This window comes from Arachis hypogaea, chromosome 4 (genome assembly GCF_003086295.3).
Source record: "Arachis hypogaea cultivar Tifrunner chromosome 4, arahy.Tifrunner.gnm2.J5K5, whole genome shotgun sequence".
In the NCBI taxonomy this organism is placed as follows: Eukaryota; Viridiplantae; Streptophyta; class Magnoliopsida; order Fabales; family Fabaceae; genus Arachis; species Arachis hypogaea.
In genome coordinates this window covers 12,897,517-12,917,196 of record NC_092039.1, presented here as the reverse complement: position 1 = coordinate 12,917,196, position 19,680 = coordinate 12,897,517, and the positions used below count along the sequence as shown (strand labels likewise).

Sequence of the window (19,680 nt, the reverse complement as noted above, 5' to 3'; positions counted from 1 at the left end):
TCGTAGTCGTCAGAAAATTCGCTGTTAAACCTGTTGGTAACGTCCCTTACTAAATCTGATAGTATTAAGCACATTTTTTGTAGTATTATCTTGTCTCTCGCATCGCTCTTGTTGTCTGTTTTCTCGCCATCGCTTTTTGTTCTCGGCACGGTCCTTCCCTTCTCAGCATAATAGTAGTTCATTCTCTCGTCGGAATCTCCCTCTCTCTCCTCCTCCGAGCTCACTCTCTCTCACCGTGAACATCTCTACTTGCACTCACCCGTCTTCTTTTCACCGTCACATTCGTTCACACCGACTAAACTATTGAACCATTAAACTCATTACTTAATCGATTTATTGGCGAGTTTGGTTCTTGCAACCTTTAACTACTAGTTCTTTCAATTTCACACGTTAGTGGTAGTATAGATATGGAATCCTTCCATAGCCACAGCTCACCTCGTTTGACCATTCTCAAACAAACACATACACTAGCCTCTTATGCTTGCCAGACTAACTGCCATTCTTTATCAGACAAATATTAATTAAAAGTATGTATTAATTGTGTTTCATGCATATATTATGTATATGAAATTAAGCTCATCAATATTTTATGTCTTGTTCTAGCTGCCTATTTTTGTTGCATTAAAGACTTTAAACGACCCTAAGTTATTTATTGTGTACACAGAAAGCCCATATCTCAGCTCATTGCCAGATACTTTGCTTGAACAACAATAATGAATATAGAAAATTGAATATTTTTTATATATTTAACATTAACTAAAATATTTAAAATTTTAACATGAATTTTTAAATTTTTTCTTTAATATTTTTAACACTTATTACCAAAATCCAATTGTAAAAGTTTATTTCACACAAGAACTTTGGAACTTGGTTAATGGAAAAATTTAAAATAATAATAAAATATAAATTTCAATTGGTAGGAACAGGGTATGGGATTGACACATGAAGAATTGATTATGCTACATGTGTTCGACATATATATAAGACTTTGCAATTAATCAATATAGGACTATGATAGGTGCAATTCATTCTGGAAATAAGATTTGCAAGTGTTGAGCTAAGCAACATTAATGAATGAGAAGGAGAATCTATGAGTATAGTTGCATTATTGGCAAGTATATGTTTTATTTTCTTTTATTTTAAAATAATTTATTTCAACTAATTTCATATTTATATCTATTATTCATTTTTAAAATCGAAAAATAAATATAGGACTTCAAAAAAATTGAAGAAATTAAATCCTATGAGGTGAAATCTCATATACGGTTTTAGTAGAGTGAAAAAGAAAATAATCTATATATTTGTCAACATTTTCACTATCATTACAAAAGAAATATAACATTATATTAATATTCACCTTTTGAATATGCTTAATTTCTGGATCCTAAATATACTGCGGCTTATCATGTACCCACCGCATTTCACTTAAAGAGATATGTTGAAAAAGTAAAACTACTATTTATTTATATATGTATTATTTTACTGAAGTGAATAATTATTTATGAACAGAGATATTATGAGATATTATTCGAAGAAGCTAAATATATAGTCAGATAAAGAATATAGAATCCTCACTCTTCAATGAAGACATTCTATTTTTTTTTTTTTTTTTTTGGTGAGAAGAGAATATATACACTAATAACTTTTAAGTTCTTTATTCCACGAAAAATGTTCACAAACATATCTTTGTTTCACTTAAGATGAAATGAACTTGAAAAACTTTATATATATATATATATATATAGAAGTGTGCTTTATTATCTTCTCCCCATTTGAGTACTATAAAAGGCGAATTATAGTCTTTTATATTTTAATAATATTTTTTTAAAAGTATTATTAAATAATAAAAAATATTATTTTAATTTTAACAATATTTTTAAAATATCATCTAATTATCATAATTATCGTAGCATAAATATATTAGGATGATGAATTATAAAATAGGAACAATGAATATGAATAATAACTTGACAGGAGTACAGTGTTCTCCATTATAATATTACCAAAGAGGGAAAGTCACTTTCAAGTGGTATCAGCTTGTTTCTTTATTATTACTGTCTTCATTTATAGCTTAGAAGTGAAGACTTAACTGGTTTTGAATTTTGCACAACTTGGTCGCATTCTGTTTTGGGTAACATTATTTTAAGAAAAGGAAGCCTTGAATATGTGCACGGATTTCCTAAGGTTGCACACAGAAATTTTTACATTATATTATTATGGAGTAAAATTTTAAATTAGTCTCCAAATATCTTATTTGAGTGATTATTTTAATTTCTAATATTTATTTATTTATTAGTCTAATAATCCTTAAATCTATAAAACGTGAGGTATGTAGATTAATTAATTTTTAAAATAATTTTGAGGGGAGACCAAAAAATTTTCTTTTATAAGTGATTAACCTTTATAAGTGACAAATCTCTATTTTATATTTTACAAATTTAAAAAATTAAGAACTGAATAAACAGAAATAAAAAATCAAAATGACCAGACTATTTTATCTTTATGTAAAAATATTTTTTTATTCTTAAATAATAAATTATAAAATTAAATTTTAATATATTATAAAAATATTATTTTTATTTAAAACATATTTTTTTAAACAAATATTTTTATAAAAAAATATTTTTGACATCTTTATTTAAACAATTGGCTTATGCCCCTTATTAACCAGCTCCAACGTAACGTGAGGGACTGTTTTTCGCCCTATTGTGACACCCATCTTTATAAAATATTAATACTTTTACACTTTTGATAATAGGAAGCAATAAGGATGTTCAACATCCGGTCCACACTGAAACATTTTTTTTTTTAAATTTGTCATTTTTATTTAGTATTTTTGTTTGTCGATTTTGGATCATACTTGGTATTATTTTTATTTTAAAATTATTTATTTTAATATAAAAATTATATAGTATTTATTGAATTCAATCTTTATAAATAAAATTTTATTAATTTATTATCTAAAATTTACAAAATTATATTATATATATTAATTATATATCAGGTCAATCTAATTTATTTGGAATTAATTTAAAATTCGGTTTAGATCTTTAAAATAGAGATGATAAAATATTCGAGTCAAATTCAAATCTATTTTAGTGCAAAGTAATTATTTTATGATCAAACAATGTCTCGTAAAATACATATATGTGATTTAGAGAGGATGTACGATACCAATGTATATAGTCACTTTACAAAACGGATGATCTGTTTTGGTATCAAAGTATTAAAAATTGTTATAACATTAAAATTAGAATGTTTAATTTTTATCTTTAGAAAATTAAAATATCTTTAAGGTTGAAATCAAATTCTCCGATTTTACTTTTTATATAATTAAAAAATTTAAAATACCCGAAATTTCTAATTTTGTATCTCAAAAAATTTAACAATTTAAAATTAAATCGAGCCTTCTAATTTTTATTTTTAGAAGAGTAAAAATTAAAAAATTAAAATTGGACGTCCGGTTTTATTTTTATTTGTTAGAATATAATTAGGACCAATTAGGATCAATTAGTATTATTTAGTATATCTGAATATTTATTATAGAATATTACGTCTTTATTATTACAATTCTCTTAGTACCTATAAATACCCTTTTATATTGTATCATTCCAGAGTAGACAACTTGAAGTTATTAATACAATTTTTTACATTAAAAAAAAAAGCAAAAACGATAATATATTTTAAAATATCACGATTTGGCCCCATATTTAATTTTTTTTAGCCGCACTTTGGGGTAATATATATTTACAAAATTTGCTCACACACGGTAGTTGATCTATATTAAGGGTCATTAATATAGGTGGTTCACTTCATTGTTGAACCCATACCTTTGACTCAAAAAGGGTGTTTTCTCTGTTATCCTCTCACCACCTTTTTAGTGTTATATATATGTGTGTGTGTCTACCCAACCAACCCATTATCATTAGCACATAGCAATATATATCAATCATATTCTTTTGTGATCTTATTATTATTATTCACATTATATTACATCTTTAGTTTCTATAATGGCTATGGATTTGAATAGGATCTTCATTGTTGACAGTGTTGTTGTGTTTGGAGTTTGCATAGTTATGGCCATGTTGTTTAAGGTTTCAACTACCTCACAAGATTCATCAACTGCAAATTTTGTGTTTGGAGATTCTCTTGTTGATGTAGGGAACAATAACTACATTCCCACTCTCACGAGGGCTAACTACGTTCCTTTTGGCATTGATTTTGGCAAACCAACAGGGAGGTTCACAAATGGAAGAACCATTGTTGATATCATTGGTAAGTAAATAAATTAAATTAAATTAAACTATACTACACTTTTTCTTTTCTTTTCTTTTTCAGTATTATCATGTGTGCTCTTTATTTATTTTTTCAATGTGAGAAGGTGAGGAACTAGCAATGGGTTATACTCCACCTTATTTGGCTCCAACCACAGTTGGACCAGTGATTCTAAAGGGTGTCAACTATGCCTCAGGTGGAAGTGGAATCCTCAATCTCACTGGAAAAATCTTTGTAAGTTCTTCAACAATCAAAGATATGTTTCAAGTGTTTCAGAAATTCGAGTGTTCCAGTGATTTTAACTATTAAGATTGATGGTTTAAATCACTGAAATACCCGAATTTAAAACACTCGAATTAATCTCAACAGTAATCAATATTTTTGACATTTTGCTACATGCATATACTTAATTAATTAAATACAAAATGGTACACTTTTTAATTAGTATTATTATTATAATTATAATTATAATAGGGTGGAAGAATAAACTTGGATGCACAATTAGATAACTTTGAAAACACAAGGCAAGACATTATTTCAAGCATTGGGGTTACTGCAGCTGTTGATCTATTAAGAAGAGGACTGTTCTCAGTAACAATTGGTTCAAACGATTTCATCAATAACTATCTAACACCAGGAGTCACCATTGCTGAGCAGAAGTTGACAACTCCACAAGTCTTTGTCAACACCATGATTTCAAAATTCAGAATGCAACTCACTGTAATGAATAATAATGTTATTATATTCCTACCATATAGTAGTATTGCTAATCATAAGTTTGTCTTTGATAAATATCTCAGAAAAATAAAATATTTTAAAAAAAAATAAAATAAAGGTTGGAAGATAGAGAGATAAAATGGAAATACACAAAATTCTTATATTTTTTTCTAGTGTGTTTTTGGCTCTCTACCTCTGTTTTTCATTTTTATATTTTGGTTTTTGAAACAGAATTTAAGTACAAGGGAATTAATTATATTAATTCTTATATATGATTGTTTCTCAAAATATATAAACTTAAATAACAAATGAGATTTTTTTTTCTTTTTCAGAGGTTATTCAATCTTGGAGCAAGAAAAATCATAGTGGTGAATGTGGGGCCCATTGGGTGCATCCCAAATCAAAGGGATACAAACATAGATGCTGGAGATAATTGTGCCACATTCCCCAATCAGTTAGCTCAATTGTTTAACACCCAATTGAAGGGTCTTGTTGCTGAGCTCAGTGCAAATTTGAAGGGTTCAATGTTTGTTTATGCAGATGTTTACACCATCTTGGAAGATATATTCAGCAATTATATGGAATATGGTATGTATATATGCATGCCAATTAATCTACACTAACACCTCTCAATATTCATTATAATTTTTTGACTAATTAGTTAGAAAATAATTTGATGTATCAAACTGTTTTATATTGTAATTTATTAATTTAAACATTTTATTTTATGATCGTTCCAATCATAGGTGTAAAAGTTAATGAAGTTGAATGTGTATACAAAATGTTCACTTCATAATTAGATGATTACAAAGTTTTACATTTTTTTATAATTAGTAACATATTTTAGACAATCACAACTTATGACAAAATTTAAATGGTGATTTCTAATTCGAAGATGTTTCAATAATTATGATGATCATACAAGTATGGTTAAAATTAAAGTAATATTTTTTATATTTTAATAATATTTTTATTTTTAAATTAAAAAATATTGTTAAATAATAAAAAATGGTATTTTAATTTTTAACAACACTTTTTTAAAATATCATAGTTACCATATTTACCATAATATAACTATACTAGAATGTGCTAATTTAAATTGTGTTATTAGTTAAAATAGTATAAAAATATAAATTATAATAGTCAAACTAAATATTATAAAGTAATTCTATCAGAATATCTCTAACAATATTCTTCGATATTTTTACGTACTGTAATTATATTAAAATTAAATTCTTTGATAAATGAATAATGATGTGGTGATGATGCATACAGGTTTTGCAAACCCATCATCATCTTGTTGTTCCTTCGCTGGGAGATTTGGAGGTTTAGTCCCATGTGGTCCATCATCAAGAGTATGCATGGACAGATCAAAGTATGTGTTTTGGGACCCTTATCATCCAACTGATGCTGCTAATATTTTTATAGCCAAACGTTTGTTAGATGGTTCTCACAATGATATTTATCCAATGAATGTTCGTCAACTCTTTCATGCTTCTTCATGATACTTAATTTAATTAATTAATTTATTCCCTTAATCCTAGTTTTGTATCCGCGTGTTTCATTGGTCAAATTTTAATTTGGAGGATACTTTACAGTTTACATATACATTTTGTTATTGATCCATATGGAGAATATATAATAATAGTACACAAAACCCGAATTACATTTTATTGTATCAAATATGGTAGTGTGATATATTTTTCTTTTATTTATTTAATTTTTTATTTTTTGTTAATCGTAATATGAGATTAATTTTTTACAATAGATTATAACATCTACGCATGTATTTTCATTATAGAATTATTAACAGAGTCGACGATAAAATAATATTATAACAATTTTAAAACGTTAGAGATAAATTTAAATAAAATGTTTAGAACGTTATTGACAACTTTAACACATTATCTAAATTAAACATTAAAAATAAAAATAATACTTTACTCAACTTAAAATTAATCCTACAAATTAAACTTAAACCCCACATACTAATTTGTTGTTATGATATATATTGGGTAAAATACTCATTTAATTTTTAATTTTTGAACTGAGTACTAATAATATAGTTTTAAAACGTCTTATTCTTATTCTATTTTATAGTCCTAATCAAAATTAATTGATTATTTTTTTCCAAACGTCCTATTTTATTCTAAAAATACTCAATTTTTTCTATCATCTTCTTTTAGATAATGATAATAATCATAATGATGGTGATCGTAGTGGCAGTTGCAGTAATTTAAGATTAAAATTAACAAAAAAAAAAGATAATAATAATAAAGAATTGATATTTTTGTAAAAAAAATTAATTTTGGTTAATGGACAAAAACATGCTAAAATAATTTTTTTTGAAAAAAATACATTTAAATAATATTAAAAAATTTAGTTCAAAAATGAAGACTAAAATAATTTTAGTCTTCACTATATATATCACATAACCAATTTAATTATTGTGAAAGAGGCCGTGAACAAACAGATTTCATAAGTGGTCACTGGCCAAAATATACATATAAGTTTGCAATGAGAATAAATGCAAGCACTCATTATTATTCTCCACCAAACCTCACGTTGATGACAGTGTATTACTCCGATCCAGAGTAGTTAATAATAATGCTTTACATTCATGAATCTTGGTCTCTTCCATTTATTCAAACTTACACCTTAAGATAATGGTTTTAATAAACAATCTGTTAATAAAGTAGGGAATGAACAAATATAAAGAGTGAAAAAGAAAAGTTTTAAAATAAAGAAAAATATTGATTGATTATTGGCTAAACAAATTAATTAATTAGTTTCCCATCTTTTCCCATAAACTAATTAATAAGGAGCATTAACATTATTGACGATAAATTATTGCTGTTGGCAGAAGCAGAAATTTGTGAATTTATAATTGTTTTTAAACGCAGACAACACAACACTACTCCAGCATGTTGCGTCCTTTAAGGGAGGATAAGAGAAACCATTTTCTGAAGAAAGCTGTGATCTACAGCCATGAGAATTAACTACCATAAACCGCGTTTTCATGGGGTTGTGTATCTAGTTATTGTTATTTATAATTTTAATTTAAAATCAATGTATACTTATTTTTGGTTAAAAAATTTTAATATGAAAAAAATATGTGAGTTTTTGCTTGGAAAAGGAATTTTTGGTGTATATACAAGTGGGTGGATGTTGCAGATATAGTAGATACAACACGTAAATTACGTGCTAACTCATCAGCACGCATGCAGCGTGATGGACACGTGTCCTAATCAGAAACAACATGCACTATGCGTGTTGTCCATGTGGCGACCATCCAAGCAACGCGCACCATGCATGTTGGACACGTGTCAGGCATGCAAGCAACACGCACCTTACGTGTTGTACACTTGCCAAATGCTAGTTGGATGGTATTGCGAAAAACCGAAACTCGTTACCATTTTACTTCATTGCAAGAGAAGTATTTTATTGTATTATTGGTGTGATGGAGGATCTTTTAAAGAGGGTGAGCAACATTTTTTTACAGGAGTTCGGTTGTCGTATTTGGTGGCCTAATACAATTTGAGATTATGCCGATCATTGACAAAACAAGTATTCAGTAGATGTTTCATATTCACTAGCAAACTCAGGTGCAACACTCAAGGATTGAGTTGTATGTTGAGTTTGAACATATATATAGATGCGTATGAGATTCGACATGATCTAGATGTGCAAAATGACGAAGTTAAAGCGTATAACGGAATGAATAATGATAGTGACAAAGGAGCTCGAAGCTACGTACAAAACCAGTGACGAGGACGAAGACGGCGATGGGGAGGTGAGGCAGTCGTGGAAACTTTAGTGGGTTCACCCGCAGTCGGTCAATTGATGGATGCTTTACCTTTTATACGTAGTTTGGATCTTGACGTCATGCATGCACTGAAGTTCCCCAAATATGCGAACATAGGTACATGAGGAGTGGGTAGTATGTTTCCTTAATTTTGTTTTGACGGATCGACGGGTAAAATTTTTTTATAGGTGTTGCTGATCTTGATGATGGAGAGTTCAGGATTGGAATGGAATACAGTTCCAAAAAATCAGCCATCGCGACAATTCGGAGTTACACTATCTTTAGAAGAGTCGACTAAGTTGTTTATGAATCCGAGTCACAGATGTTATATGCAAAATGCAAAACTATGGACGTGAGTGCGATTGGCTTATCCGAGCCAGCTTGATACAGAAGTAAGCTTGTTGAAAGATTCGCAGATACAACGGGAGGCACACGTATTTCATGGGAACGATTTCACAAGATTACTCCAAGTTGGACTCAGACACGATTGCTAAGGCTATGAAGCCATTGGTTTGAATCCGAACCATCCATAAGGGTGAAATCTATAATTGCGGAAGTCCAAGCAAGATTCAACTACACTATTAATTACCGAAATGTTTGGTTGGCAAAACAGAAGTTAATAGCTAAAATTTTCGGTGAATGGGAAGAATCTTACCAAACTTTGCCGTTGTGGTTCTCGACAATGGTTCAGAAGATACCTGATTCACAAGTCCAAATAAAAATACGACCCCGGTATTATTTTTTAATTTATTAATTTAATAATTAACAGAAATATAAAATATTATATTATAATAAAAAATAAAAAAGAATAATATTATCAAAAGGTATACATACTAATAACAGAAAAATAAAAAACAGAATAATATTATCTTTGAAAAATAAAAAATTAATATTAATTATATTATTTATTCATATTAACAGAAATAACAGTACAACTAAACTAATATTAACTAAATAAATAGTTACGAACTACTAAATTAATATTAACCAAATAAAGATTAACAAACTAATTGAAAATAATAAATTTATTACGTTAGGATATCCTAAATAATTAATATGATCTTCTGTATACGTATAATTACATATAATTTTAGATGTACTAATCTCACTCTTAACTAAAATTAATTTACTCACTCTCAACTACATCACAAAACCTACATCTGTACACAATGGTAACACTAAGCAGACTCTCAACTAGCAAACCGTGAATGAAATGAAATGAAAATGAAGTTCCCAACCTCCCTTTTATACACCTGGAGCAAACCATGAAGCAAATGTTGCCATTAATGATTTCTCTTCGTAGAGCAACCCTTGTCTCCTGCATGGAGACACTGACTAAGATTGGTCAACACGCACTTTGCATGCTGTCACAATTAGAAAATAGATTAATACAGACAGATTTAGTCTTTATTACAGACGGATTTTTGGTTACCGACGGATTTTGTCCCTCTGTAAAAGCCCCGTCGAAAATTATTTACCAACAAATTTTTTTCGTCAGAAAATTATCGACGGATTTTTACCAGTTACTGACGGATTTTTCCTCTGTAAATTCTTCATCCATTTCCCGAAGACAATGAACTTTTCAACGGATTTTCCGTCTGTAATATTTTTCGACAGATTTTTCGTCTGTAATTTGAATCTTGGAAAACCATCTTACACTCTAATTACAGACAGAAAATCCGTCTGTAAATCTGTCGGTAAGGTAAAATAATTTTTTTTAGATTTTTCTATTACAAAAATAAACCTGTTTTCATACAAAATAAATATAAATTTAATAAATACAATTTTTTTATCTATTTTGTATTCGAATATTTATAATATTTCAAAAAATAATCAAGTTCATCGTATTATCAAACTAAAAGAAAAGTACTATAAACAAACAAGTTAATATAATTAAAAATATAAACAAAATGTATTGATACATTAACTATAATAATAAGTAACAACCATACATCAACAAAGTGTATTGATACATCAACTATAATTCAAAACCTAACTCAATGTATTGTTCAACCATACTAAATTTATCATGTATTCAAAACATAAACTTTAATGTATTCTTCTGATAGAAGAGCGCCATTGTGAATCGACTCCTGAGCTGCCTTTGCAGCAGCTAACATTCTTGAAAATAATAGCCGTGTTTCCCATGAGTAATGATCCTTTTCTTTCTCTTGGACTTTCTATGTTGCTATTGAATTCGTCAACAGTCCAATCCTCACTTTCAAAATCACCCTTCAGAACACACAGCTGGACCTTCAAGGAGGGACCATCTCTTGTAACTAGTTTTAGAGAAAAAAGAACAATTAATAACACTTTCTTTTCCTTCCAAAAGCTCAAGTTTAAGTTTCTCAATATGGAAATACACAAACAAACAACTCACTTCAGCTAGAAACATATAATAGATTAAATACTCACCATTTTCCGAATTGCAGGTTCCAAGATCAACGCCATGTCATTGGTGGAACCACCATTGAAAAAAGGGCAAAGATGTTAAGAGGTGTAAAATGCATAAAAGAAAGGTAAATCAAGAGAAGAGAGGTACCAGGTGTCTGGTAGTGCTGTTTTTTATTTACAAAGATGGAACTGAAGGTCTCTTTCATCATTACCCTAATCAAAAACTATACAAGATGGGAACTAGGAGAGAAAAATAAAAGTTAGCACATCAGCAGAAAAGCTCACTCATACAGGAAGCCCGATAATGCAATCACACAGCAAGACATTATCAAAATGAGCCAAATGTTAATATTGACTTGAGATGAGAGTATGCCAAGAAGCCAATAGCCAACTTAAAAAGAATATTAAGTAGAATTAAGAAAGATATGCAGTAGACACTGAAGGCAAGTAGATTGTGCCTATTTTGATATCTGAAAAAAAAGGAAAAGAAACACCCTCTTTAAAAGTAGAGGACCACTGGAAGGATATATCAGAAATCAATTCTTTGTCAATTCTGCAGAGTACTTTCCACCATTTTGTAAAGTAAGCTTCTTTGTGAATTAAAAAAAATGTTACCCGATCTTCATCGAACAGGTGTGGTGGTGTGCACCACGAACCACACTGGAACATAGTGAAGAAGCTCGCACTGCTGAATCCAATAAGTGAGCTAACAGTTGACATTTGAGGACTTTGTTGACCACCAACTCCTTGCTGCTCCTGCTCTTGCTCCGTCAGAGCTATGATGTAATCATAAGTGCTGTTTCCATAAGTAACTCAGTAATAACCATAACATTTGGCACAAAAAATGTACATTTAATAAGAATTACTAGAAAGATGAACTTGTAGAGGATTCAGAAAATGGTACACAAATATCAAAATATTTTTCAATTGGCTTCCATCATTTTCTTTTTGCTTTCTTTTTTCCTCTTAATGCCTAATGTTTTACAAATGAAATAACACATTGAACCAGATTAATGATGTAGCAAGCAACTGCCAAGTTACCTTTTCAACAAGGAGGATGTGAAAAAAGAAAAGCTGTGCAACAGATAAGGTAGTAATCATAGTTAGAATGGTGCACACAGACTGAAAACAAAAGAAATGAAATATATTCCAATTTTCGAACACGTAATAAAGTAATATGTTATAGCAGTATAGTAGCCATGTACTAAGATAAGAGAAAGACAAGACAAAATGCTTACCACCACAATGACAAAGGGAATAATAGAGAAACTACTTCCCAACTTGGAGGAGATGTCAGCAGAAAACTACTTTCTCTCAACAAAACCATAGATAAGCACAAATATCCCAGTCAATCATTGAAGAATAAGCTGCAATCTCAAGCCCAAAGATCTAAAAAACCATGTATAGACCTTTTAGTAGTTAATATAAATGAATGGAATCTGCTGCAACAGAAGAAAACTTTACAATAAGCAATATAAAAAAAGAGTTAATTTATATATCTCAATCCATAAAGCAAGTAGATTCAAACAGCGAAAAATGAAAAGCTGAATAAACAGAGTTAAATAAGGAAAAGAAATGATCTGAATAATGAATGAAGCAGCAAATAGAATACCGAGCTATATGGTGAAAGAGTGAGATAGCAAAGGAGTTGGAAGAGCAAATAGAATACCGAGCTATATGCTAAATAATCAGAATTTATTACTCTTAGTACCTTGTCTGGATGAGGAAGGAGGCAAGACCCAACAGAAAATGAAACCTCTGACCTATCAACATAAGCAAACATGAAACAACAAAGAAACCTATGTTTAAGAAAGGTCCAACAAGTCTAAAGCCGTGAAAGAGAGTCAGATAAGATATAGTTTGGTCAATAGCTTACCGAATTGCAGGGTTGAGCTCAGAAGAAGAAGAAGGAGGAGGAAGCACGGCTCCCACACCCAACATCTAAAACAACACGTGAGAAGTGAAATCTTAAAGCAAATATTACACAATGTATATTACCAAAGAAGAATTTGATCTTTGAGTCTTTGAAGCTTTAGCAAGTTGCGATCTTGCTTGTGCAGTTGTTGCATGAGACTGCTCAATGTTGGACCCAATATCATCTAAAAAAATATAAATTCTTGGCATCAAATTAGATAAGAAGTTCTGGAAATAAAAAACTTGGGATTAAGACAGAGATGTACTCAATTAGAATAGAAGTGAAAGTTACCAATCAAAGCTCCCTGTTCATGCACAAGCACAACAAGATCTTTAAAATTTTCATTTACTTCACCAATTTGCTGCTGAATTTCTTGAATGCCTTGCTCTCTTTCTTCAATGATAGCCTCACTGAAGGCAATCTCTATCTAAAAACAAGACCTCCTGCCTACAACAACATAATGCAATATCTCAATTCAGTTCTCTTAGAAGGAATAGAAGAATTGATAGTGAATTAAGTAAAAGTAATCATGCTCACAAAATCTAATGTTTTAAGATGTAAACAGATAAGACACAATAATTATGCAAAGCAGTAAGTTAGAATAATTACAAGGCCTTGTCCAATTCATGAAATAACAATTTTTTAAATAGCAAGGTATCCAATAAAAGCTATGATTAACATAAAAAAATTTCTAAATAAATAAGAGGAAAATATTACTACACTTGAAGCATTACACAAACATAAAACAAGGCAAATGAAACAAAATGGAGATAATTATTTATGCACCTAGGTTCTTGTCAAAGGTCTTGGTGAACTGGTTCAAAGCTGGTGGAACCTTCAACCTCTGCTTTAGGATCCTCTTCTTCCTCTGGATTTGTACAGGTTCGTAACCTTCTCCTGAAGAAATGCATGAGAATAAAAACAATGAATAATAAAAAAAAGAATGAAAACCTAGATTCATAATCGTGACAGGGAAGGTACAGGGCTGGGGCTAGGGATAATGAAATCAGAATAGAATCACAATGGAAAGAATTAGGGATATGGACGAGAAGGAGGCGGAGGCCTACCTGAACTACGGCGACGAGAAGAGATGATGACAAACCTCCGGCGAGGAGAGAAAAAGCAGCGACGAGAGCAAGGAGCGCGAAAGGAGCTCGTAAGACAAGAGCACGGCGGAGAGAGCTCGTACGACGATGGCAACGAAGGGAGCAAACGCGATGAGGGCGATGGAGGGAGCTCGTGCGACGCGAGCCGCGGCGGCGGCGGCGGCGGCGACAGCGGAGGACGTCACATCTTCAACGGAGAGAGAAGGCAGGGAGTAATCCAAAGAAAACGTGAAAAAGTGAAATGAACTATTGGTAGTTTCAAGAACCTAACTCCTTATTCTAATATTTTCGATGAAAAAGTTTAAATTACAGACGGATTTTTCGTCTGTAATAATTTAATAAAATATAGTGTTTTGTCTATTTAATTATAGATGAATTTTCCGTCTATAATCATTTTCCATAAAAAAATTAATTTTACCAACAAAATTATCGACGGATTCTGTTTTTTGTCTGTAATTTATGCTAATTCATTTTTTTGTTTTCTGACAAAAAAATCCCTCTAAAATTCCGTCTGTATTTCCGTGGGATAAAATCCGTTGGAAATATCCGTCTATAATAATTAGTTTTCTAGTAATGTGTTGGGGTGACGACATGTGACGTTTCTATGCTTGGAGGCACTGATCAAGGCACTTCGGAATCTACAACGCATCTTTGCTAAAGATAACATGCACCCTACGTGTTGTCCTAGAGATGCTATGTGGCAATCTTTGCTGAAAATTTCTGATAAAGTTATCTCGAAAATCTGCACGAAATCTTTGCTAAATTTACACGCGAGGTGCGTCTTGCACCAGAAGATAACACGTGATGAATCTCTGTTGAAAATTTTTGATAAAGTTTTCTTGAATTTTTGAAAAAATAACACATACATAAGATGTATGTTGTGGTAGCATTTCTGACACATCCACATTTCTATAAAGTATCCCAAACATCAATATTCAACAAAAATACTAATTTCTTTTCTATATCTAAAATAATTTCTGCTCATTTTTTCTTTTTTATCTTTTCTCTTCTATTTTGTTTCTCTTTACCTTATTTTATATCTGGCTTTATTTTGTCACATTTTTATACACCATAAATTGTTATCCAGCATTATTATTCTTCTTTATTTCTTTACTATACATGTATTCTTCTATCTTTATACATTTTTAATTCACAAATTAATTTGTCAAAACTACACTGTTTACATTCGTTTTTAAAAAAATGTCATTCTTAATATAATGACGGTTAAATTACCATATATACAAAAAAACTCGTCATAATTAACTAATTTTTCAAATTTTTTGTAGTAAATATAATTACCCCGATATGAAATAGGAGAATACTAGAGGGATAATATTTTTAGTAGAAAAAAAATAATTAATTAATATTAACTTAAATATGTTAAAAATATTAGTTATTACTTAATATTTCTATATGTAACTATTTGTTATGATTTGTTGCATAATTTGTTAATGAGAAAATTAAATCATAGGTCAGCTAACTCGTCAGTTTGCATCTTGTACCTTTTGTGTTCCTTTTTTATTATTATTTTTTTCTAATAATAAAAAAATAAGTTGAGAAAAATGATTGCTCCAATAGAAGGCAGTGCATTAGAAGGAAAAAGCCAACAGAGTGAGGGAGAAAAAAAGAAAAGAAAATAGCCCAAGGAGACCATCAAGAGGCACATATAAACATACAAGTATATATTTGCATTGCCACCATATTTTTGAAAGAGAAATAAAGTATAAGAAAGAAAAAAAAACAAATAAAAGAAAAATGGGTATATGTTAAACTTATCTTTATAAGTCACTTAACATTGTTCCTCTAATAATTACCATTTTAAAATTTAAATTTTTAGACTTTTTTATATAAATAAATATCACAAATATATTATTTTTCAAAATACGCATGAAGAGAAATGGTTCCGAAAATGCGCACGACTACTTCAGGAGACGCATGCGAATTGGATTTACACTCCAATTTAGGTTTGGCGGCCACGAAATGGGACTGATAGGAATAGGAGACATTTCTGACTCGATGCCCATGAAATAGGTGGGGAAGCCATTTTAAGGCTGACACCAGTAAAATGATCAACTCCAGTAGGGCATCCACAAATTGGAGTCCAAGTCAATGGTATTACACGCTAAATGGTGCACTTCAGGTGTATCGCCTGCGAAGTTCAATCCTAATTTGCCTATATAAACGCTTGTGCACCATTTATGGAAGGAGCCATTCTCCTGCACTCTCTTCCAACCTCGAAATTTCTTTCTACCTTCTCTCTAAGATATTGTGGGTGTTGGTTTTGTTTTGTTGTGTGTATGACTTCCGAAAATATATATGTAATCCTATATCCTAATAGAAAAATTTCTCATACGGTCAGAGGTGAATTGACGGGGGCCTAAGATGGCCATGGTCCCCCCAAAAATTTTTAAAAAAATTAGTAAATAGTAATAATTAATAATATTAAGTATTTTTTATATATGATGTTAAAATAAAATATAAGTGGCAGAATCTTATAAATTAAAGTAACTAAAATTTGTAATATGTATTGGGTATTTGGGCTATTGTTTATTGGTAACCTATTCTAATAATTAATGAAAATAGTTTTATTATACTAGTCCAATAGGTAATAACCTATATTATTAATTAAAGTAGTACTAGTACATTTTTCAAACTTTTCTCTTCAAAGCATGAGAGGCTCACAACATGAGCGTGTCAGCGCACACTTCTCTCTCTTTTACTGGCTCTCATTATAGATTTGAGTAGACTTTTTTGGTCTTCCCATTCCAATTTTCTCTCAATACCAAAACTGATAAGATATATTAAAAAAAAACCATTTGAAGATTTGAAGTGTACAGCGAAATATTAATCATTGAATACACAACAAAGACTCAAAGAGGTATATCTCAATTTTTTTAAGTTAATAACAATATCAAGTATTATTTACATTATTTATTTAAAATAATTAATTTATTTTTTTTATAATGGACAGTGTTCAAAGATTGAAGTGACAGCAAAACTCAATAGAGTTATTTTTGGGTGAGACTTAGAACAAAAAATAATAAGATAAATTAATAACTTTATTTCTTGTTATTGTACATTTGTGTTTCTAAAATTATTTGTTATTGTTCAATAGGTTTAATATTTTTTTTAAAAAAATAACATATATGCAATTATTTTTGTTGTTTTTTTTTTGCTAGATAATTCAAGTTAAGTTAAAAATGTCAAAGATGGAAACAATTCACTCATTTTTCAACATAAAAGAGAAAATATATGATGAACAAAATTCAGTTTCAGATTCTTTGAGTATTGTTCAAAATATTATCGAACAACCTATGACACAACTTGTTGAGCAAGATATTCAACCACCTGCTTCTAAAATAATAAGGATTGAAATAGATCAAGTTAATATTGATATATTGATACGTGATCCCGGAAAGCATATGCAAATTTGGAATTATCCTATCAGTCAACAAGATGAAATTCGTAGAGCATATATAAAGTTTGGACCATATCAATTTATTATGGATGAGTACCCTCTTTCTGGTCTTAAAAGTCATCCTCGTCGTTTCAAAGCTCATTGGTTTAAGAGTTTTTCTTGGCTAGAATATTCGCCGGAAGTTGATGCTGTATTTTGCCTTTCATGTTATTTTTTTTCTAGAAAATCAAGTCCATTCACATCAGGAGGATTTCGCAATTGGAAAAAAGTGAATAATGGAAAGGATTGTGCATTTTTATCTCATGTGGATAAATCTCTTAATTCTCCTCATAATATTACTGTTAAGTCTTGTAAAGATTTGCTTAATCAATTATGTCACATTGACAAAGTATTGGCTAAGCAAAACTCACAACAAGTTTTAAGCAATAGATTGCGCCTTAAAGCCTCTATTGATACTGTCAGATGGTTAACGTTTTAAGTTTAAACTTTTAGGGGACATGACAAGAGTCATGAGTCTCAGAATCGAGGAAATTTTCTTGAAATGTTAAAATTATTAGCTTCTTACAATAAAGAAGTGGATGCAGTTGTCTTGGAGAATGCTCCTCAAAATGCAATATGCACATCACCTTTTATTCAAAAGAAAATTCTACATGTTTTTGCTAGAAAGGTGTAAAATAAAATTCACAATAAGATTGGTAATGCAAAGTTTTGTTTGATTGTTGATGAAGTTAGAGATAAATCTAAAAGAGAACAAATAGCACTTGTTGTTAGATTTGTTGATAAGTATGGATTTGTCAAAGAAAGGCTAATAGATGTTCATGTCAAAGATACTACTTCTGCTACTCTTAAACAGGAGATTTGTTCTGCATTATCTCATCACAATCTCAACATTCAAAATGTTCGAGATCAAGGGTATGACGGGGTTAGTAATATGCGTGGAGAGTGAAAAAGGTTACAAGCTTTAATTATTCAAGAATATCCTTATGCATATTATGTTCATTGCTTTGCTCATCAATTACAGGTAGCTCTTGTTGCTGCGGCTAAAGAAGTTATTAATGTTCATACTTTTTTCCAAAGTTTGAGTAATATTACCAATGTTGTGTGCTCTTCTTGCAAACAAAATGATGAATTGCGATTTTCTTATGCAACTAAAATTTTTCACTTAGTTGCAACTAATCAAATTAAAACATGAAAGGGAGCTAATCAAATTGGCACATTAAAAAGATCAGGAGATACCAGGTGGAGTTCTCACTTCAACTCAATTTGTAGCCTTTTACGTATGTTTGGAGCAACAACTTCAGTTCTGGAAGATTTGGCTACTAATGGATCTACATATTCTCAACATAGTGATGCTACTTATACTCTTAAATCTTTATTATCATTTGATTTTGTTTTTATTTTGCATATGATGAAAGAAATCATGAAAATCACTTATAAACTTTGTCAAGCATTGCAACAAAAATCTCAAGACATTTTGAATGCTATACATATGGTTTCTAGTACAAAGTCATTGATTCAACAGTTAAGAGATGGTAGTTGGGGAGCACTTTTGAACAAAGTTAATTCTTTCTGCAATGATCATGCTATTCAGATACCTGATATGGATGCTTCTTTTAGTGACATAATTCGGTCTTGTCGTAAAAAGGATGTTGTCATTGTTGAACACCACTACCGTATTGACATTTTTACTAGCGTGCTAGATTTTCAATTGAAAGAGCTAAATAATAGATTTAGTGAGTAAGCAACCAAGCTTCTCATATTGAGTACATCTTTGGATCCTAAAGATGCTTACAAGTTATTCAGTATTTGCAACATATGCAATCTTGCAAAAAATTTCTATTCTTTAGATTTTCTAAGCAAGAGAAGATTCAATTGGATTATGAGTTACAACATTTTGAACTTGATGTGGTTAAAGTCCCAGATTTTCAGAATTTGTCTACTATTGCTAAATTGTGTCAAAAATTGACAGAGACAGGAAAATCAAATATATATCCTTTAATTGATAGATTAATTCGTCTTGTTTTGACTCTTCCTGTGACAACAACAACAA

At 30.1% G+C, this 19,680-nt stretch overlaps 2 protein-coding genes and 1 long non-coding RNA gene across 7 annotated transcripts; 2 read left to right on the top strand and 1 right to left on the bottom strand.

The window, feature by feature from the left end:
* Positions 1 to 3,900: 3,900 nt before the first annotated feature.
* LOC112796320 (GDSL esterase/lipase At4g16230) lies at positions 3,901 to 6,596 on the top strand. 2 transcript variants are annotated; one of them, XM_025838702.3, is made up of 5 exons: positions 3,905 to 4,275; positions 4,382 to 4,509; positions 4,750 to 4,995; positions 5,325 to 5,580; positions 6,268 to 6,596. In XM_025838702.3, the coding sequence occupies exons 1-5, from the start codon at positions 4,011 to 4,013 to the stop codon at positions 6,495 to 6,497; spliced, it is 1,125 nt and encodes a 374-aa protein (XP_025694487.1). In that variant the 5' UTR covers positions 3,905 to 4,010; the 3' UTR covers positions 6,498 to 6,596. The 2 variants fall into 2 exon arrangements, with proteins under 2 accessions (XP_072090757.1, XP_025694487.1); XM_072234656.1 differs by lacking the exon at positions 4,750 to 4,995 and having other exon boundaries at positions 3,901 to 4,275.
* A 4,103-nt stretch (positions 6,597 to 10,699) lies between these two features.
* Positions 10,700 to 14,488, bottom strand: LOC112796319 (uncharacterized). Of its 4 annotated transcripts, none has more exons than XR_011880953.1 (9): positions 14,174 to 14,488; positions 13,893 to 14,003; positions 13,398 to 13,553; positions 13,068 to 13,290; positions 12,903 to 12,954; positions 12,430 to 12,580; positions 12,233 to 12,265; positions 11,213 to 11,987; positions 10,700 to 11,076 (listed from the first exon to the last, which is right to left on the bottom strand). It is a non-coding gene; the product is annotated as an uncharacterized lncRNA (long non-coding RNA). The 4 variants fall into 4 exon arrangements; XR_011880954.1 differs by having other exon boundaries at positions 11,213 to 11,967; XR_011880955.1 differs by having other exon boundaries at positions 12,903 to 12,949.
* A 3,038-nt stretch (positions 14,489 to 17,526) lies between these two features.
* On the top strand, positions 17,527 to 19,371 carry LOC114927551 (uncharacterized). The gene is made up of 4 exons (XM_029297568.1): positions 17,527 to 18,087; positions 18,322 to 18,552; positions 18,652 to 18,726; positions 19,153 to 19,371. The coding sequence occupies exons 1-4, from the start codon at positions 17,527 to 17,529 to the stop codon at positions 19,369 to 19,371; spliced, it is 1,086 nt and encodes a 361-aa protein (XP_029153401.1).
* Positions 19,372 to 19,680: the final 309 nt, after the last annotated feature.